The 22,524-nt window shown below is 39.2% G+C and overlaps 1 protein-coding gene across 16 annotated transcripts in view; it reads left to right on the top strand.

Annotated features, from left to right (window-relative positions):
* LOC112555665 (leucine-rich repeat and calponin homology domain-containing protein 2-like) overlaps positions 1–22,524 on the top strand; it is a 62,035-nt gene that overhangs the window by 7,444 nt on the left and 32,067 nt on the right. For 15 of the 16 annotated variants that reach the window (XM_025224125.1, XM_025224117.1, XM_025224114.1 and 12 more), the window contains exons 2-8: positions 17,552–17,696; positions 18,272–18,401; positions 18,717–18,822; positions 19,198–19,334; positions 19,726–19,856; positions 20,056–20,079; positions 21,557–21,686. In XM_025224125.1, the coding sequence (XP_025079910.1) occupies positions 17,608–17,696; positions 18,272–18,401; positions 18,717–18,822; positions 19,198–19,334; positions 19,726–19,856; positions 20,056–20,079; positions 21,557–21,686 (747 nt within the window). In that variant the 5' untranslated portion in view covers positions 17,552–17,607. The remainder of the gene's footprint in view (positions 1–17,551; positions 17,697–18,271; positions 18,402–18,716; positions 18,823–19,197; positions 19,335–19,725; positions 19,857–20,055; positions 20,080–21,556; positions 21,687–22,524) is intronic. The other variant, XM_025224115.1, reaches the window with a different exon arrangement.

Here is a 22,524-nt window from a genome sequence, read left to right as displayed (position 1 = left end):
TTACAGAAATGGATTTTAACAAAATTGGCGGAGGGGGATGTGGGGGAACGAACACGAAACTTTTAAAACTGACGGTCGTCAATAAATAAGACAAACATTGCGCGCACCTTGGCTTCCTACCTCAGCTTCCCTACCACCACCCCTACCCATAAAACAAGAGAGCTGCAAGATTTGAACCGGCGTCACTTTTCGCTGAGCGCGTACAGTTTATTAACCCCCTTTTTTAACTGTTTAAGTTTTCATACTAAAAACTTTTATCTTTAATTGAATGCAGATAATAGGCCATTAACTAGCTGGCAGTTGTATCCGAACGTCTACTTCTTGCTGTGTATTGTTCCCTAGCAGCACAGATTGTCAAACATGGTCCCTAGTGAAATATTTTGTTTGGATTTTTGTTTGGATTGTTGTTACTTATGTTTACATTGTTATTGGTTCATACAAATTATTGTATTAATGTTTCAAAGTAGTCATATGATATTCATATTTCGGATACTCATTGATTTGTTATTTTTAGTGGTATTTTAATGGGCTTATGCTTCAGATTATAGTCATTATATTATGGTATTGATATTTTGAATACTTATTGAATTATTTATTATTTGTATTGTTATTGTATTGCTGTTGTTATTATATTCCTCATTTTCCTCTTTTTGGTCTGACGTCGCTTTCCGAGGGTTGCTGCAGCCGTGCTTCCATCACTTTATCCTCCGCGCGTGTGTTATCTGTAATCACTTTACACCTACATTGACTGACGGCTGGAGAATTGAGTCTTGTCTCCCTGCACAAGATGCAAGGTCCTCATTTCGCGGTGACTACACAGCGAGTCTGTGCTCTTGTTGTTGGTAGCCACGTGCTCAGTGTTGTGGCCAGCACTCGCGAGGTTGCACGAGCATCACAGTTCAGTTTTCCCCGCTAGTCGCTAGTATCTGATGATTCATCACTGCCACAACACGCTACGTACGGGATTTTTTTTTTTTTTGTTAAAGAAGCGTGGAGAGGAGGAACGGGTATTGGGCGCACGCACACCCGTTCGTTGTAATCGTGTGCATCTCCTTTGCCACCCACCCCTTCACCCCTCTGTGCTTGAGATGGAACATAAAAGGTCCCTTGGTGGGTGTGCTCGCCACAAGCAAGCGCCAGACTTGACTCTGGGCGTGTTACTCATGGCAGGGGGAGTAGGGGCTGGGGGTTAGAGCTATTAGCAGAAAACAGAAGAGCTTGTAGAGAAGTAGAGGCCGGCTGCTAGGGTGTCGGGGGGTTGGGGACTACTTGTGGCGAGTGTCGGCATTTCTCACGCCGCTGTGAGATAAGGCGGGAGGTGGTGGGTGGTGATGGTGGTGGTGTTGTCGGCGAAACTGTTTTACGGACGTAATGGTGTACTTACAACGAGAGAAGCAGAATTAACGAGGCATGCTAAATCGTGTGAAGTTGTAGGTTTTCTTAGAGTTCAGTTGTGTAAGGCGGCGTGTGACTGAACTTTGTCACCCAGATGTGTTAGGAACTGCCGAGGCTGCTACAAACAGATCTTTTATAGAGTTAGTTACTATTGGGACTATTTATTTACTACGGATGTCAGAGTAGGAAGGGTTACAGTAACAGTAGGGTGTTTGAGGTCTGAATGCAGGACAGTCGTTTTACAAACCATTGCTGCCAAAGTAGAAGACGAAAGCAAATTTGGCCATGGCAGAGGGAATAATTACTGCACCATCGTGTGGTTGTTAGAAGTGTCCTGGAATGAATCATGATTTCACCACGCTCCCTCTGCACTATTTCCTCGCTCCCTTGGATGCTGACATGTTTATGGCGATAACGTCTTGGCAGTTGTTTACTCTACCCAAGGCATACTAATAAATAGCTGCTTCTATCATCCAGCGACTACAAGATATATTCTGGCATGGGCATTGTGTGTCTGGGGCTGAGAAGTGCAGTTGTATGTACCAATAAATCATATTCCTCATAATTACAACGTGTCACCCCTCTGTCGAGTCTGTAAAGGGGGGCAATGCATTAAATAGTCGTTAGGTCTCACCACTGCAATCATTTGAAGGTAGAACTATTCATCGTACACACTGAAACTAGATATACTCACAAGAGCGGTACATTTTCCTACATTGTTTACTAGGACACACTGAGGTATGTCGACAAAAATACGAAATATTCCCTGTATCTTTTTACCTCCCATGTTTGGAAACGTGAAGACAAGTTAATAAATAGCATTATGGAACAGGCTAAAAGCAATTATCTTTAATGAGTCGGCACTTTAATTTCTACATGTAACATAAACAAGAATTGTTTACATTGTTTCAGATACTGCTGAGATTTTCTGCAAAGAAGCAGTTTTTGGGGGAGTTATCGTAGATCGCTGTTGGGAGAGTTTGTTTCTGGCAGAAAGTCCTGGCACCCAGACCGGGAGGCTGCTCCAGTAAACGTAGATGCGTTTGTAGGTTTGGGTTTTTTTTTCTCCCTCCGGAAGAGGGCCGTTGCGTGCGGTCTGTTGTTGCTGAAAAGGAGAGATGGGCTGCTACTTGTTATGTTAAAGACTGTATCAACAAAAAGAGCTTGCATGTAGAAAGTTTTTTTCCCACTAACTGGTATCGATATCTTATTATTGAGAAGCTGCTGGGGATATCGGCTTGACGCCAGCAGTCTTCAGCTCTCCCATTTACCGTTTACTAAATATTTGCGGACTGTCAGATGTCACACACATCTCATAAATCGGTAAAGATGTTGGTGTCGTTTCGAATTGGTATCATTATTTGTGAAGAGCCTCATGCTTTTGATGCCGTGGACCTGTATTCTGAGAATATAGTTTTGGTATTGTTCAGGGTTCTGGCATTGCAGCCGAGCCAGAATATGAATTTTTTTAGGCTAATGTCAAAGTTCGCGCGGAAATTGTACGCGATTTTATGAATGTAAAAACGATTAGAGAATACTGTGCTGCCTACAATAACTTCCCCGCCATAAATTGATTTTGTTTTGTTTGTTACATTTAATAGATGAATATATTTCCGATCGTGTTCATCATTTCCTGCAGCAATTGGAGGGTTGGGGAGGGGCAGTTTCGTTTTCGGCTGCGACAAGAGGCAGGCTTGAGAAAACCTCAAGGTTTATTGCTTGTCACTGCAGATTGAGTCTTTTGTTTGAGATACAGATGTTGAGCGAGGTCAGACGAAGGCTTTGTTTTCTGTCTCTCCTTCCTCTTTGGTTGCTCGCCATTGTTAAAAATGAAGGTTACGATGGGACTAATGTTGGATTCCGGCTTTTCTCTGGTCCCGTGGTGGTTTTTATGGTAGCAGCGGGTTCCCCCTCACTGTTTTCCCAATGTTTTGCCAGCAGCACTGTGCCAGGGACTGGTGTTGTAGCTGTAGTAGCGGCGAGTCGCGGTGACACACCGTGCTGCACGTGCAACACGCGAGAGTACGCGAGTTCTCGCTCTTGGAGTCCCCTCCCCTCGCCCTGCCCCGCTAACCCCTGTAACCCCTGCTCGCGTTTCTCTTCGCCGTATTTTATGTTGGAGATGGTATCGTGGTGTGGACTCCTTTCACACCGAGGTTTTTGTAGTCAGAAACAATGAGTTTCATCTGTATGTGTGTGTGCGTGCGCGCACTAGTTCATGTGATTCATCTCTCCTCTCATTGTGTTCTCTCACTCTCACCGTCATTTATAAATGGCGAGATGTATGTGCTTAACAAAAAATCTTTTAAAACCACAGTCACGTGTAAGTGTTGGAAAGTTGGAGAGAACGAAAACTAGAAGAAAACAAGAATGACTAGGTTACGTTGTTCAAAGTTTGTTTTTGTTGTAGTTTTGGCTTTGTATCACCCAGGGACCAGAATAGTTCGTCAGCTGGTGGAGAATAACCGCCGTCGAAAGCTGGGTGTACTGGTGTGGAACTTTGCGTTTTTGTTTGTTTGTTTTTATCTTAGCGGCGGACGGTTTAGCACACTTTAAACGTTGAGCAGCTCGAAGCAGAGCACAGATAAAATGTGTTCGTTGACAGAAGCAGTAAATAATTTATTTTCACTCTTTCACTAGCAGCTTGGTTTAATTGGTCTGATTATTGTCGAATGTGTTTTATGCACCAAAAAAATGATAATTTCAGAGAAATTCCATTAGGTCATACCATCACAGATTGTGTTCCACCCCAAGAGTCAATGATACTCATGAGAGACCGAAAACTTAATCACAATCCATATCCACGCCCACTAACCAATATCCATCGAGAATAAACTCTTGGGTCTGACTATTTACCTACATCCTTGATCGTGATCTTGATTGAGTTTGCAAATACAAGATATCTCTCTATATATCAGACATTTAGTCTGTTTACACAAGAAATTTAAAGTGCGTGTACAAGAAATTTAGCATATGTGAACTTTATGTCCAATACGGAGCGATCTTCTTGAACTTAGCAAGTCTGTCCCCAGGTGAAGTCGGTTTGTTTTCAAAGCTCCGTTGTCTTTAGAGTCAGACATGACAGGTGAAAACACTGGCTTGTCACCACTGAGTGAGAGGCTTTGTGTTCACATCTCTGTGTGCGTGACACCTGTTCGCAGAGCTGGGCTTCCTCTCCTCCCCTCTTCCTTTCTGCCCTCAAGGCGACAGCACTTTCCTACTAAATCAACCCAACATGACAGTAGGCAGTTCGTGGCCGGCAAGTCAGTAAAACAATGTGCCATCACTAGTTTAAAAAAAGAGTATTTCTTTACAAACAGAAAACTTACATGGGTTGACTAAGTTGTATCGACATCATGAAGGTCGCAGCCAGCGCAAGAGCTTTAAATATATGCTAATGAGTCGTTGTTTAAATAGAAAACCTAATTTGCGACGCTGCCAACAGAAAAGTGGTTTTCTCACATCAGTTTCTGATAATGAATGAGGCCCACAGTAAATCTTCCAGTCTGTCAGAATTGTCAGGTTGTCTTCAGTGCAAGTGGGTCATGTGGAGGGTCGAACCCCGGTAATTCCACGAACACAGAATGTCAAGAACTGCAGTTACAAAAAGGCTTCATCTGCACCTCGCTTTGGCAAAGGTAGATGGATATATCACAACTCAGTTTAATATTGGTGCTCTGAGAGAGTGATCGGCTGGGCAGTCGTAATAATCACTTGCCCACACTCTGCACGGGAACTTTGAAATGTTTTTACAACCGAAAGTCGTAAGGGAAGAAAGTAGTGTTTTCAGAAAGCTAGCGAATTTTTCTTTGGAGTTATTTCCTTAAAACAGATTGTTGAAATGTTTTTTTGAAAGGGGAGGGGCGTGAAAAGGGGATCACGTCACCACAGAGATGACAAACGCTTGTCTGATAACAAAGATGATGTTTTGATGTTATCTGTGTTGTAATAGTTCTATCGGAAAAGCAAAGCATCGGGGTTTTCACCAGGTACTCCAGTTTCCTCCTTCCTCCCTTTTCCTCATAATGCGAAGCCACCTCAAGGTGGAAGCACTTTTCTACTAAACCAACCAAACTGTACAGTTTTCGTATTAAATAAGAGTGAATTTTAGATTTAAGTTGACCGAAGCAGACTTGGAAAAGAACAGTTGAAAGCGAGACAAAGGACGTGGGACCCACACGGGCCCAACTGAGGGGGAGGCTGCCCTATACAGGGTCCGCTGGCGAGGTGGTGTTGCGACCCTGTGCTCGCTCCTCCAGGAGTAACAAGGAATAAACTAAACAAACTTAAGATTCTAAGTTACAAATTATTTAATGATTTAAATTATCGTTGTTTAAATGTAGGACTTCATCGAATGAGGGTTATATATAGTTGATCTGATCTATGGTTTCAAAACTACGTTTTTCACAAGTACAGTCACTGGACACATTGCTTATACATGTTGTGATGGCTGAAAGAGACGTTGACAGGATGCAGCACCACCTGTTTGAAAACATTTGTGTTGTCATGTCGGATGACTCTTACCCGACCCCCCCCCCCCTGGCCTAACGCCTGTGCACGCATGTCAACAGATGTGGCCATACCTCACAAAACAAAAATTGTCAGATCGAAACCAACTGCTTTCTTTCGTGAGAGGACGGGCGTGCGTCCTTTGTGACATAACTTGTGCATGCGTCATGGAGGCAAACCAAAAAATATAATTTAACCCCGACTGAAAGCTTTCAAGTGCAGTAAAACAACAGGCAGAGAAGAAAAATAATAGTTGATTTAGACGTGTCCTGTGGAAGCTTGAAGTTCCTTCACATGTAGACGCAGGGATAACGGGGTGGGTGAGTGGGTGGAAGGGATTGCTGTTCTACACCGAGCCAGCAATTAAGACTTTATCACAAGGCAGTCAGCCCTGTAAACAAATGCCACATCAGAGAAAGAACAGCGTGCCCAAGACGGGAGCTGAACCCAGGACAGCCAAGCTTCACTGTATTGCAGGGTGGGGAGACGGGAGCAGAGACATGTAGGAGTGTGTAGAGCTGGCACAGAGAGAAGTCGGGGCACTCGCACCGTCTGGAGGGCGGCAAGCCAAGGACATGGCGAACGTTGCTTCACCTGAAGGTTACAAGCTGCGTGGCGCACACACGGGTGGGGAGGTGAGCTGGGTAGAGGGGGTCTGTACGCAGGCTGTAACCTGATGGTGGGTAGCCCGAGTGCAAGCAGAATGATGCCTCAGCATCGTTGTCTTCTTCCCTGCAGTGGAACGTTAGTTATTCATTCTTCACATTGTTTGGTTGTTTTTCAAGCGAATTTTCTTAGTTTGTAGTGCTATATATCCATAATGGACTGAATAAATAAATTTCATTTTGAAAAATCAAATGAACATTGACATTTATTTGCTTTTTCATAGCTGTTGCAGACGTAGTCGTGACGTGAGTAGTTTGTTGCTGTGGTGGCAGCCCCTCATTAATATGCAATTTGAAGCTTCACAGCGGCTAGGGCCTTGCAGGACTGCACCTGAGACTTGTCACCTAGCTCACTTTTAAAAAATCCTAGTTCAACCGTGCGTTTCCTGGAGAAAAAACATGACTTCTGTATCACTGTCATTTGTGTGACAAAATTTGGATGTCACTTGTATAGAAACATTTGAGCAACTTGTTGCTTGTTTTCACACACATGCACGCGCCAGGTCAGCTTGACTTGGCGGTCCAGCGGCTATTGTACAGATTGAATGCGGTATCCATGGCAGCACGTTGTGATTGACGTTGACTAAATCGTTGAAGGTGTCGACAGACGCGTTGAATCATTGCCAGTTGTGGCCAGTCAAATTCGCATCAAGCTCATGATTACAGAGCTTTTAGGAATGCAGATGTGCAGGGGACAATCTGCTTCAGTGGCACCCGCTGGTGCAGTGCGCACCCGACAGTCAGACCACATACGTGTGCAGGTGGACTGCTGTCTGCCGAGACCAAGTCTACGCCTCTTGTAAGGTCTTTGTTAGTCCCGGTGAGCCTTAACAATGAATGTGACTAAACCGGAAGCTTTGTACACACCTGCCTCGTTTTAGTAGTTCACTGGGAAAGAATCGTTTGCCAGCAGTCCAGTCATACAAGTTCGTGGTCAGACCCAGGGTACTGTGACAAAGGGGATTCTTCACCGAATTCGTATGGTCGACTCTCTGACAGAGCCTGGCATTGTTATAATACGACTGTCATATCCAGATCATATATTCTGTTTGTACACACACAGAGCTATAGGGGCTTTAAAACTGGACACATTGCCAAACACCTGGGGCTAAATTCGGCGCTTTTCAAATGCCAAACTTTTTCATGTATTCATCTGATGGTGTTTGTTCTTTTATGAAGACCCTAAAAAGTCGTTCTTACCCAGACAAATATTTTGTGCGCATTTGACTATATTTGGCAAAGTTTTTAATATGTAAAAATTGGCTTGTAAGAACTTGGTCAAATATTCTTCCGTATTTCTGCAGTTAAGAATGAACATTGGGCGCGCTTGTCTGGGTTAGCTATGACATGCTTCTGTCGCTGGAAAGATGGAGTGGCTCACGGTGGTTTTCTTCCGCCAAGAAAATATTTTCCTCTCTTGTGCAGCTTGTATCTCGTTACACTTAGGCCCAACAGCGATTATCATCAGAGCCCCCACAAACTGCAGTAAACTGCACCCTACCTAACATCTGGCTGGCATGAAATTTGCAACGGGTTGGGACAACAGAAGTGCTGCTCTCATTCCAGCTTGCAAGTTCATGAAATTCTAGGTTTGTGGAGCCATTTTCTCTTGTGGTCTGCAGACTGCAGTGTTTACATAACTTCCGAACTCTTCTCAGTTTGAGCTGCCATCAGGAAAGATCCTTCTTAACCAGACAAATGTGGACAAACGTTTGTCAGAGTTGTCTGATTTTTTTTTTTTTTTTTTTTACATGATGGTTGTATAAAAACTTTTGCCAAACTTGGTCAGGTTTATTCACATTTGTCTGAGGTTTTGCAGGTCAAGAGATGTAGGTGTCTTTCAACCGTGTCACTAAATTTCTGGCTTTTGTAGAAGTTGAGTTGCATGAGTGTTCATGAATGCAAAACTGCCCATAATTTTTTAGATCAGATGGGAAATGTGGGCTGTTTTATGTAGGGAAATGGAAATTCAAACTTTTGTGCAGCTGGATGATTTCTGCTTCCACAAGAGTATCAAGAATATCACACACTTCCCAGTCCAGCTGACTTTTCTTATGTCATTTAAAAAGTGACTGGACAAAGTAAATTTTTAAACTTCAAGCACCATACATACATAGCCAGTTTATTAAAAATATCTATATATAGTCCATATATTTGAAAAACAAGTCACAGTCCAACTCCAACAAACTGATTTGTGAGGAACAAATTTAGCCACGATCAGACACTGAGATTTCATTCACATCTTCGCACCTTCTCCCACAAAGTGCCTGTGTCTGGAAGAGAAGCAGACCGGGACAAGAACAGATAGGAACAGATAACTGCTTCCTCTGGCCTGTCGACAGCCTATCCTGGCACTCTTATCTGTCTGTTGAGCTTGGCTGGCATGTGATCGGCAGACTGGCCACCAGCAGGAAGGGAACTTTAGGGATATCTTGGATTATGGCCAACTTGCGGCTATATCATCAGCATTACAGCAGTTCAGGATGAACCAATGCACACAAAAAAGAAGCTTCATTGCTAGACCATTGATTTTGGCAGATGGGATCTTTTAGTGGCAAAGTCATCAGATTTGTGTGGGTAGTGGATGGTTGATATTTGTGGACCTAATCACCTTCATCAGCATTCGAGGACCGTGAATTTCCAGTTGATCTTTAGTCTGCCACCTGTTCTTTCATTGATAGACCTTAAGGGGTCTCTCTGAAAGTACATTGATAGCAGGTGTCATTTTAGATGTGGGTCAAGAACTGAGGTGGTACAGTGTCTTGGTATATTAAGCTTCTATCTTTTGGAATTGGGGAGAAACAATGTGTTTCTTTAAAATGCTTGGGACTGTAAGACAGACACTCTGGGTTAGACTTACTAATACTTACCTCTAACATTTGCATGTTTATCATCAGGAATGCAGCAGATTGTAGGAATATTTTTATAGCAGTATCTCACAGTGTTTGCATTGGCACTGAGGTTATTTTGAAACCGCAGCTTGTTGGGGCACATCTGTGCTTTTGGAGGATAGAGCTTGCAGAATTGATAAGTGCTCCGACTGTAATCTTTTGAGATTTTCCTGAATGTGCATGGTAGCTGTAAAGGTCTTCCATGAAAATCTTGGACAGCATTCAGTCTTGGTGGTTGCAAAATGATTTCTTAAAGAATTCCTGTAGTGGGTGTTTCAGAGCTAGCTGAGTCTTGAAAATGGACACTTTCCTTTGCTAATTATTAGTACTTATTATTGGTATTGAAGATTTCAGCTTTATTCCTTCTTGTATTACTACAAAGAGAACCAGACTATTGGTCTTTTGCAAAGTATTCTTATTGAAACAATTGCGAACAATGTCCAGTCCTTTACTAATGGGGTTACCCAAGCCTTCTTGTATTTTGCTTTCTTCAAGCTCCCCGACACACACACACTCCAGCCACACACTTTTTGTGAGTGTCATTCAACTTGAAATGGCTGGGTGGACACAGAAATGTCTATGTATTCCTAGCACTTATTTGGAAAAGTTGCTTTTCCTTCTGTCTGCTGGTGACTGCTTTTTTTGGTCTCCGCTGTTTCTTCAGTGTGCATAAACTGCAGTTGTCCAAGCAGGGCTCTCTCTCCATTGTTGACTCCTAGCATGAGGATAGTGTGGATGACATAACAGGATTTCACATCCATAAAATGCAAGATCCCCATTTAAACTGTTGGGGGTTTTGACCCTTCTCTCCCATTTGGAATAAAAGCAGAAAATTATAAACACAGCATTGTATGTTAATATCAGGATATTTTATCATTGCTGTTGTTTTCAAGCATATAAAAGGATTTTTACCTTGTGTGTCTGGTTTATTACAATATGTTTTATGAGATGACATAACTCTAAATTCTGTTTATGCGTTCAGGCCTTGATGCCAAATTATTTACATTTTCAGACCATCTTCGCAAATTTTGTTAACGTGATTCAGAACTCAAAGTGATTTATGCCTGTTTCTGTGCAATGGAAAGCTGGATGTCCTTACTGCATTACTGGTCGCTTGTTAGCATCCCTATCCTGTCTGCACTTAGCCCTCTACTGGATTGTTGTGTCCCTTGTGGATTTGTATATTTTTTAGTTTTACCAGCTATTTGGTTTTATTTGCATTGATTTATTTTTAAACAGTATCAGCAAATATTTTTCATTTAGACAAAGTCCTAAAGTGCCATTATATCCATGGGCTTTGACAGATAACTTCTTGACAGATAATTATTTGATGAGTCATGTTTGCACACTTAACCTGATGATGTAGCCCTATCCATGTAAACGGGTGTTTGCTAAACTGTGTGCAGTTTTGAACTAAAAGTGGGAAAACATTTGGAAGAGATTGTCAATTTTTGACAGATGTTTTAAGAGTTTTATTTGATCCACAAGTCTTATCTAAGTGCCTTTAGCCATTTACAATGTCAACTACATCTTGTGTAAGCAAACAAACAAAAAAATAAAAACATCCCACCCCACACCATTAAAAAAAACTAAAACCTAAACAAAACAACCCCTTCCCAGACAAGCAGAAGATTTTTTTAAGAATACTACTTCAGTTTTCTTGTACTTCTCATTTTGACAACACAGTATCAGTACTATCATCAGTAATGACTCTTAACAGACAGTTTCTAGTTAATATAGTTTACTCAGATGTACACATTCTCCAAAGCCATCACCAGCTTATACATTTTTTGGGAGGGCTTGAAGCAAAAATAAAAAGTGGTTAAAAGACCCCATCTGTTGGAAAATTGGAGTATATCAGATAAGGTAGGGGCTTTCCCATGCCCTAGTCCAACATATGGCAGTGTCTGCTGTACAGATCACTACATGTGTTTGTAATGTTTGCTGTATCAGGGGCTAGATTTTCTTTGCAATCAAACCTAATGAAAAGAAATTGTGAAAAAAATACATTCCCCTAAGTATTACAGAAACAGATACAACGGTTTATTGTTACATTCATGCTGGAGTAAAATAAAGGCAAAACTAACTTGTAAATGTAGTAAAGATACAAAATCAAATTTGCATATTGCCAATAAAATGTGAGAATCACTGTATCGTGTGATAACGTCCACAGTAGCCAGTCACGATAATGTGAAGTGGGCTATATGTTCTATAATAGAATCTGGAAGTTCTTGTGTGAGCTGTTGAGACGAGTAGTTTTACCTGTAGCTTTCAAGTTAACCTGAGAGGGTCTTTAAACTTGAGCTAGAGATCCTCTGTTACCATCTGCAGGCTGATTATTTGCTTTCAGTTTTTCCTCCAGAGTCTTTCCTTCATCTTCTCACCTTCCACTTCCCTCTCCCAACATCACACACTTCTGTCATTTGCATACCTCATCTATTGAGTGCAGTCTGTTGCATGCAAGCTGGTATTCTCTGACCCTGCTATGATAGCCTGCCGCAGACATTGGGGGAGGGGCTTAGTGCCCTAGATGACTCATAAGCAGTCTTCTACTCAAAATAATAAAAAAGCAACCTAAAATGAAGGTTTCAGTGGGTTTTGTTTTACTCTGTGTTGTCTGGTGAACTGTGTATGTGTGTGGCCTTGTGCAGACATAAGGTTTCATGAAATCTCATGTAATCTTAGACTTACACACCATCTGGTATGCATTCTCCCAAAAGACTGAAAATTGGCAAGCTAAAGATGAAAGATTACAGGGTTCCCAGGTCCTTGCAAGGTCCTTTTAAGTCCTTTTATATTGAATTTTCGCCAAAAGGCCTTTTAAGTCCTTTTATTTGCCATGCGGTCCTTTCAAATTCTCACACAGGTCCTTACATTTTCTCTGTGACCTTTTAAGTCCTTTATCGATAAAAATATTACAACAAATTTATTTCCGGAGTAGACTTTGGCGCAAAATACCGACGATTTTTCGCTGCATTGCTATTTTAATCACATGACTACCCAGTCTCGCTCGCGGCGGGAACGTCCGTTTCGCCTTTCGCGAGTTCACTCTCGTCGTGTCGACCACATTTCTTTGTCTGCTTAACAATTTGAAAGATGCCGGGGGAAGTGCTCTTTTCAGGAGAAGTGGCTAAAGGAAGACAAGTATAAAGATTGGTTAATAAAAGACTCGAGCAATAAACATTTGGCACGATGTGCTGCCTGCAAAATATCTCTGAATCTTTCATCAATGGGCGAAAGTGTTCTGAAACAGCACATGGTTACCGAAAGACACCAAGGCAAATAAAAGTATTTCTGAAAGATGCGCGCTTTTGTGTAACTGATTACTTTCGTCATCGAGAACATCCACAGCCCGCTCAAAATCAGACGGCACCGACCAGCTCTGCAAGTGTGTCCAGTAAGTTGACAATTATTTATCTTTAGCGATTCATTTAGTTAACGATGTGGTACTTAGAAAAACACATTAAATTAAAGCGTGCATAACATTTTGCGGTTTTTTTCCACTCTTTATTAAGCCTATCGTCTAATTTACGGTGAAGCCAATAGCTTAAAGATCAGTAAATAGCAAAGAATTATTTAAATTAAAAAGTTGAGATTTTCATTTTCTCATGATTCGAACTACAAATAGAGTTTTATACAATCACGAATCTTACTACAGCTTTGCTGCAGAAAATGATCTGAATTTTTGGCATCTGATCAGGAAAGATTAAAAAGAAAGTATAATTAATAATGTATGCTTATTATCCTATTTTACCAGCAAATACATTATTTTTGGATTTTTAAAATCAAACAATTTAACATTAAAGCTAAATCAGTTAGCTGAAAATAACTTTCATTTTCAACTATGCTGCCATCTTTTATACTTTAACTTAGTTTAGTATTATTTATATTATCATGTCATTAATTATTGCTTTTGAAACCTGTCTTTTATTCAGACAGAACATAATGTTTACAGACATAATGGGTAACTTAAATGTTTTTCTTTGAATAGGTTCGTGATGAGCAAATGAACGATTGAAGGCAGAGATTCCTGTGGACTCTCAAGATTGTGGAATCACACTACAGTTTCAGATCTGCTTAAAAGTCTGCTGAACTGTTTCGACTTATGTTCCCAGACAGCCAAGAGTAGCTGCAGAATTTAAGTGCGGTCAACAAAAGCCAGTTATCTAACTTCATTTGGGCTTGCTCCTCACTTTTCGAAATTGCTTCTGGACTGTGTAAATTCGTCGCCTGAGTATGTTCTTTTGTTTGATGAATCTTCTAACCATAAGACTCAAACTAAACAGCTGGATTCCATGTTCGTTACTGGAGTGACAATGCTGTAAGGACTCATTACCTGACCTGGAATTTTTGGGTCATTCCGCGGCCATAGACTTCAACAAAAGTTCAGTAAGGAATTAGCGAATCAAACTTCAAGCAAGCTAATTTACTTCAAATTTCTATGGATGGACCTTCTGTAAACCTAAACCTTCTTGAGAAAATTAATAAACGACATGATTACCAATCACAATGTTGGTTTGTTAAATGTGGGCAGCTGTGGACTCCATGTTATGCACAATGCATTTAGGCGTGGGTGCGAGGTTCTCAATGGGAGCTTGAGTCATTTCTTACATCTGCTTAATCTTGTTCAGAGACAGCCCAGCCAGAAGAGAAGATTATATAAAAGTACTGTTCCACATTTTTCCAGCCAAGTTCTGTGCTCACCGATGGCTTGAAAACAATTCTGTTGCTGAAAAGCAATTGTTATGCTTCCATACTTGGAAAAATTTGTCAAAGCTGCAATGGAGAAAAAATAACATTGCCAAAGAACAAATCTTTTGATATTGTAAAGCTGGAGTCTTATCTACCCCTTTGCTTTCATGTCGTCTGGCTTTCTTTAGTTTAATTGCCAGTATACTTGAACCTTTTTTGAGAAAATACCAAAGCTGATCAGCCTCTTCTTCCTTCCTTTGTTTAGACTTACATGACATTATGAAAAATCTGATGCACAAATTTATCAAGTCAAATGTACTTAATAAATGTGAAACTGCCCTCCAACTTGTGCAGGTTGATATATGCAACAGTTCTAACCATGTCAATCTGAGCATGATCGAACTTGCTTCAGGGTTGATAGACTACTGGCTGTAGCTAAGAAACAGTCATCAGTAAACGATGGAACTCTCATGGCCTTCAGAGCTGAATGCAGAGATTTTGAAAGCAGTTGTTCTAAAATTGCAGGATAAATCTCCACTGAAGTACACCCTAGTGAGAAACATATACTTTTCTTAAACCCAAAGACCATGGGGGAAAAAGACAAATCAATACAAAAAATGAAAAAGGTTTTGTTGTATTGCCAAGGTGTGAAAAGGTTTGATGATGTGACTTGTGACAAGGTAATTGTCAGAGTTCCGTAATTTCTTGACAGTTCTGCAGGTGAGTGTGGTAGTAAGGCTTTTGACCTATGACACAAAGACTGGATAGTTGTTTTATGATGCCCTTGCTGGAAAAGCAGAGTTCAGGTGTTGTGGTCTGTTGTCAGACAGTTACTCCTACTCTCTCATGGTCAAGCTACAGTGGAAAGAGGATTTTCATTCAACAAAGAAACAGTAGCTGACAATCTTAGTCAGACTGCACTAAAAGCACGCAGAGTAATTCTTGATCATATTCACAGTGTGGGAGGGTGGAAATGTTGAGATCTCCAAACACTGATGATATCCGCTTCTAGTGCCTATGGCAGTATGAACGTTCTCTCTGAGCAGAAGCAGCAGAAGGAAACAGAAGAAAAGCAGGTCCACAAGAAAGAGATTAGGAGATGAGCTGGTAATACTCACAAAAGGCTAAAGACCACCATGCCGAAGAACGACACCTGCTGGAACTGGCTGACAGACATAGTTTCCAGGCTGAAGAGCAAAAAAGTTTTTCACTTATTGAAAGATTAACAACATGTTTGTTAGCCAAAGACAAGAAGAAGGAGATAACAAAGATTCATCAGACATTGATAGATTACAGGAAGAAATTAAAAGGTGTTGAATTGTGACATTCAGAATTAATGTTTATTTCAGTTTAAATAAGCCTGCACAATTCTGTACATGTATGCTATGGAACATGTTAAAAAACCAGAACTATTTAGAGGAAATTAGGTTGTGTAAAGAAATTGTATTGTTTAGTATTGGTAAAGCTGTAGGGGTGACAAAGAATTGGAATTTCATCAATGAAACTTTTGCTTATAGTAGATGGATTGCTTTGTCATTTGTAATCTTAATCTTATGTGTATTAGTATATCAGCTGTTTATGTATATGTTTGCATGTGTTACATGTATGTGTAATAAGAATGCTTAAATAATATCTCAAGGTTAAAAATAAATGGGCTGTAATGCTTGACAGTTTCGACTCATTCCATCTTTGGTTTAGCATTAGGATCACACTCTTTTCATTCCTCATCTGATCCTCCAATCTTGGCATTCCTTGTAGTCACAAGAAATGTTTGGTCTACACATCTGTACAACACTAGTTGCCCCCTATTCGCAAAAAACGCTCTTTTTTTCAAAAGTTCTTTAGAAACTTACTCTTTCTTGAACTTTGATCTTCTAGTACTACGTGCATAGCTCTATTTCTATCTCTCTCTTCCCATTAGAGTGTGTGTGAGAGAGAGACACGTGAACTGACTTTTGTATTACACCAAAGAATGGCTTTCAGTTTTGCAATTATTATTACTTAGATTTCTAGAAAACTGGAACATTAACGGTGTATGTTATCAGCGCGCTAAGGACACTTTTTAAGTTATCTAATCTAAATATGGCAGACAGGCATCAAAATTAACTCTTTGATTATTTGATTACTAGAAATACATGTATTGAGAACATAGAAGACCACAGATTCATAAATAATACATCTTTCCGACCACACAAGAGAAAAACTTAAGCATTGATGACTGTCACTTAGGTCTTTCGAATGCATGATGAAGGTCCTTTTAAGGTCCTTTTAAGGTCCTTTTTTGGCACCATCCCTGATCCCTGGGAACCCTGGATTAATGTTAGACTCAAAAAGGAGTGTGGTAATGTAATAGTGGTAACAGATCTGTTTACAGATACATCTGTTGAATAAACAAGATATCTCCCCTCTCCAAAGTTATTCTTGTAGTTCAATAGAAGTAGCACTTTTACACATGGTAACTCCAGTGCCAGAAAGATCATTTCAGTAGCTCACAGAATCATATCTCCATCCCTTCACATGGCAGCTCTTGAAGCTCTTGAATCAAGCTCTTTGTTGTGCACCGAGATGATAGGTAGTCATGGCTGGTCAAAGTGTTTAATGTAAGCTAAATATCATGGTGGTAGTTAATCCTTGTGATTGAAATAAGGTGCAAGCAAATTTACTGCTTATGTTATGAAAGTAGTGCATTAGTGTTTGAAACTGAGCTCTTAGAATTTTTGCTTGCATTTGCCCATTTTTTTCTTTCCTTTTCAAAAGGAAAACATGAAAGGTATATATTTGTTTGCGGCTGAAATAGCTGAGTTTGGGGTACAGATAATAAAAATATTTGATAATATCCGTCAACAATCACCCTCCCCCCACGAAGAAAGGAAAAAAAACCCAACAACAAAAAAAAAAAATCAAGATATAAGAAGGCACTAGAAATTTAAAACAGCTGTAACATGCTTTTCAATGGAAAATTTTTTTTAAAAAATCAGGTGCAAAAGAAATTTCAGAAGAAAAACATTGTAATGAAAAATTGTGACTGACAATTCAGTCTTCGTTACCAATGTTACTTGACAAAGGAGCTGGAAAGATATCCTTCACTCCAACAATGTACAGAAAGTTGATGCATATTTTCTGAGAAACGATTAAGAAACTCCAGATAATCTTTGATGTAATTTTTTTTTATGATTCTAGTCATTGATGACTATACATCAGTGATTACTTGAGGATTCAGAGATTTGTTGCACAATTACTGTTTAAAATGTTTTCAACTACATTTTATTTTTTAAAGTTTATTATGTATATTTTCTTTTTTATTTTTATGAGCTGAAATATCTGCTTATATGTTTAAATAAAATCAATTTCAAGATAAATATTTGTCTAAATTGCTGAACTGTTATTGTGTTTTAACAGATCTGTCAAAGAATCGGTTTGGTGAAATCCCACCAGAGGTATGCGAGTACACCTCCATGGAAAGTCTGAACTGTTACTACAATGTTATCAAGTCCATTCCAGAAGCCATCACACAGTTACAGTTACTTACACATCTCAACCTCAGGTCAGTACTAGGATGAGAGACACCTGAGTTATTTCATTTTACTGTAATCATATGTTGATCAGGGAAGAAAATAGCTAAAAATATATACCTGATTTATCAGGGAAAAGATACTTGGGTTCTACCTCCCACACGTTGTGCTCTGTGAACCACTCACATTCATGACACTTGTCCCTGTGCCCACCAGACTGAAAATCTGTGCTTGCTCCTCACTAGCTGAGAATCAGTGTCATATAGTTGTTGCCATCTTTTCACGAGCAGTACACTAAATGAAGAAAGAGACCTTTTCTAGAAAGTGGTTGCATTTTATTAGCAGTTCTTAAAATTTTGTTTTAATGCGGAAAAAAACAGACTTCCTTTATTGTATTCCTTTGTCTTTATTATTGTATTTTCCTCCTTTTCTTTTTGTTGCATTCATGTATATTTCTTTGTGTCGCTTTCACAGCGGAATTGTGTTCATTGTATTGTGATCTGCTACTACTTTTTCCCCATGGAATTTCATGAGATATTTGCTTCATCAAACAGTCGCTAAGAGAGAAATCAGTTTTTAATATTAAAGGATACTTACAATGTTGCAGTCGGAACCAACTGGCAGTATTACCAGTCTCATTGTGTGTTCTTTCATCCCTGGAGGTCCTCTGTGCATCCAACAACAAATTGGTTTCATTGCCAGAGGAGATTGGCAAGCTCGACAGACTTATGGATCTGGTAATTTTAGGCAAAACGTTGCAGAAACACCGTTTTTATTTAAGGGGAAATGACTAGTGGCTTTCTTTCAGTCTGCCTTTTTTTTCCTCTCTTTTATTTTTAGGTTTTATGTAAATTCACTGTTTTAGCTTTTGACATTAAGATTAACAATTTAAAAATTACTTGTAAATGCAAAAGCATTTGAAGTCAGGCAGCAGTTTAATTGTCCATTTGACATGTGACTTCTAAATAAATGATCAAATTGTCAAAGTGCATTGTCATAGCATGGCAAAGTAACGAATCAAAATAATGAAACAAATGTTTTGATGTTTGCAGGATGTGAGCTGCAATGAAATCTCCCATCTACCCCCACAGATTGGAGATTTATCCTCCTTGCGCTCTCTTAACCTACGTAGAAACTTACTTGTAGAACTTCCATTAGGTGAGTAAAACATTTTGCATGAATATACATATACATGAACATATGCACACTATACTTTGGCCTTGTATTACCTCCCTGGACAAAACCTGAAACCCTACATCCATACACACTCATGCTCTACTTTCAACATCACCATGTAGTTTTTTATCACCAACGCTTTTTAATGTATGCTGGAATATGTGCATACAATTGGGTGAATACATGTGCACCCTCAATTACTTTGCACTTAATTGGTTGATTGTATTTTGGGAGTGCTGTTATGCATAATATTATATATATTTATATATTGACATTTTAAAAATTCTGCATTGAATTCATTTGTCAAAATTTTATGGTTTTTAGATATCTGTTACTGTGTTCTTGTTTTCCTTCTAGATATTTGTAAGCTCAGCTTGCGGAAGCTGGACATTTCCAGTAACCGCATTGAAAAGATACCCACTGTCTTTCGAAAACTTGAAACCTTAGAGGAGATCATCCTGGAACATAACCCTTTGTCATCCCCCCCTGCACATGTAGGTTTTGGTGTAAACAGTCATGAACATTTCCTAGCTTCTTCATCAGTGTTGATAATGATGATTAAGTAGCTTCCTTCACACTGATGGTAAAACTTTGTAACTCTTGCTGTAAGTGTATTAAAAGAGGCCATCAGAATGTGTTAAATTGTTGCTTGAGAATTATTTTATAAGAGATAGTGGAATATATTCAAACAATTATGACTTAGAATAGGTATTGGATGCTGCTGGTGTTAGGAATAGTGTAGGTAATGTTCAATATTTTTGCAGATGAATGACAGATCTTTCAGGTAGAAAATGCTAATTGAAACACAGAAGTGTGAGCGACAAGTTGTATTTTTTGCACAACACTTCATGCCAAAATCCTATGAGTATTCATTTGTACTTCCAGATCTGCACCCGAGGCAGACAGCACATCATGAAATATCTGCAAATAGAGGCAATTAGAGAGGACCGCAAACGAGGCATTCTTACAGACTCCGAAATGAAGCGGCCATTCAGAAAATCTCTTCCACCTCAGCAGTATGTTTGCTTTGTAGAAGTCACTGCTGGCTGTCAGATACAATATTTTAACATCTAGCAGTAAAAGATAAAGTCCATGAACTTTATTTTAAGAACTGAATTTTTAACAATGTTTGGATGATTGGACTTAACTGTGCGAGTGGGCTTGTGTGGAATAAGCATGTTTGTATAACATTGCACTTTTGTTTATTTCTTGTAGTCGTCACAATGGTAAAATTCAGAGGTCAGTATAGAAACTGTTCCTGTGAAAATTACGTGTTGTGCATGCATGTGGAGGTTTGTGTATTTTTAAGTTTCTGGTCCCACATGGTATTTTCAGTCAGCGGTCATTTTCAGCAAGGCTTTAAACTTAAAATGTGGTGAGTGACTCCTGTATAGTCTTCAGTTGATTGGGTTGATCAGGGTTAGGGAAGAGGAAAGAATAAGGGGAAGGCTGGGCTGTGGCCTAGACATGCTGCAGTTCACTGTCCCAGCAGTTGACTCTGCCATGGGCTCTTCACTGTTACCTTATAATTTCTTTTAACATGCTGGACCTGTTTATAGAGCTGGGTTTGGTCACGTAGGCCTACCCTTATTTGCTGAGTCCATATAAAATAGCAGTACATCAACCCATAATAATTCTATGGTGATATTTGATAAAGGGTAAATCAGACATCGATCCCAGGGTTTAACAATAACTTGAACCTTTAACTGGACTTTTCACTCACGTGCTATAAACATGATAGTAACTAAAAAAATGTCTATGCTTTTGTGGCTATTCATTTAATGCTGTGAAATTTTTGTAATGCACTTACAGTATTGATTGCATTGAGTCAAAGTAGTTTTCATTTTATGGGAAATTGGATTGTTGGATGATTCGTGATTCAGTTTTGCTTGATTCCATTATTTCTACATGTGACCTTTTTCACATTTGACATGGAAACTGGAGGGCCATGCTTGTTGGTGTTGTTCTTTGTTTTGTTTTTTTTCTGTCCTTCTTTTAAGGGATGGTATTGTATCATTATTGCAAATGGATATTTTCATGTTTCTTATGATACTCTGCCTTTGCTAACACTGAGATTTTTAAAAAATAAATCAAAATTTCATTGCTCACTAGTTTCACTATACTGTGGACTCTGTACATTGTATATACTGTATTAAACAAGAGTACACTCTGTTTAAAAGCAGTTTTAAGCATATCTAATCTGATGTCAAGAGTAATCTCAGTAGTTTTACTATGCAGTGGACACAGTACGTGCATATGCAGTATTATACAAGAGTACACTCTGCTTGAAGCAGTTTTAAGCCCATATAATGTGATGTCAAGTATGATCTGCATCTGGTTTGATGTGTCAAATCTGAGATGCTCTGCTTAGTCCAGGGCGCATAGCTCCTCTCTAATATTTTCTAAGTGACCATCAGGAAAACCAAACAAATAACTGGATTATAAAATAAATTTTAAGGTACAGCTAGTCATATGTTAGGTCTTCTGAAATAAAAATATGTACAATGCTGGCATTTTACAAATATGACAGCCTGCAGCATGTGTATGTGTGAGAGAGAGAAAATTTAGAACTTGCAGCTTGTCTAATAATAGCTTATATTCAGCTTATAATGAGCTTATATTCAGACGAATGCTGTGATGATGTTTCTACACGTTTGCTGCTCTTTTCGCTGTAATTCAATTTCCCATCACATTGGGATGCATCTATCTTTTGCAGGACATCTGATGAATTTCGAAACATTTTGGACAACCCAGAACCTAAGTGGAAACGTCACACTGTTCTCAGCAGTGACTCAGGATACAGCACAACTGAAAGCCTGGATAAAGTTGGGTGGAGCCAGAATGAGGTAAGTCTATTTTGGTTTATTTGTTTTCCTTTTTTTATGTTGTATAAGCTGTTTATGTTGTATGAGCTGTGTATGTTGTACCAACTGTTTAGAAGAATAAAAGTGTTGTGGGTTATTGTTGTAAATTTGCTGTTCATGGACAAACTGATTTTCTGCAAAAAAATGATTTTTCCCTCCAAGTCTGAAATGGAAAACATTTAGAAACTGAATGTATTGAATGCAAGATTTATTTTCCAGTAATAACAAGCCAGAAATTTACTGTCAATCACAGACTCTATTTTAAACCATTACCAATATTTGCTTTTGTTCTTGAAGTGAAAATAAACATTTTAAGAAAGTTGGGGATTGAATGGCTGCTTAAGGCACAAATGCTAAGTCCAGGAGAGAAACATTGAGAAAAAAATTTAGTTTGCTGCTGTTTGAGAAAAGAAGAGAACATTTGAGTAGAAGACAGAAGAGTTTGTTACTACTGACTTCTAGTTTTTAGAAAGAAAGCTACAGTCATTGGAGAGAAGAATTAGAGAGCAAATAGAGAATAAGAAAAAGCTAAATCTTTGATGAAAGAAAATAAAGCAAAATTTATGTAAAAGAGGCAGAAATAAAAATAGTTTTATTCTGTTTTAATCGGGTCTGGAAATTTTGTAGATTTGTGTAGCTTCCTATATTACAGTCATGCACGTATGATGCTAAGACAAGCTTATGTGAACGTGTATGTGTGTGTATGTGTGTGCAGCATGTGTGTAGTTGTGCTTTTGCTTTTGAGTTACCATCTATTTTCTCCATAATTGTTCTCTAATTTTCTGTTGTTGTTTTTTTTCCTCTTTTTTTTTTTTTTTGC

Source organism: Pomacea canaliculata, linkage group LG14, assembly GCF_003073045.1.
Source record: "Pomacea canaliculata isolate SZHN2017 linkage group LG14, ASM307304v1, whole genome shotgun sequence".
Taxonomy (NCBI): Eukaryota; Metazoa; Mollusca; class Gastropoda; order Architaenioglossa; family Ampullariidae; genus Pomacea; species Pomacea canaliculata.
The sequence above is the reverse complement of the archived record's forward strand: the minus strand, read 5'-3'. Positions and strand labels throughout refer to the sequence as shown.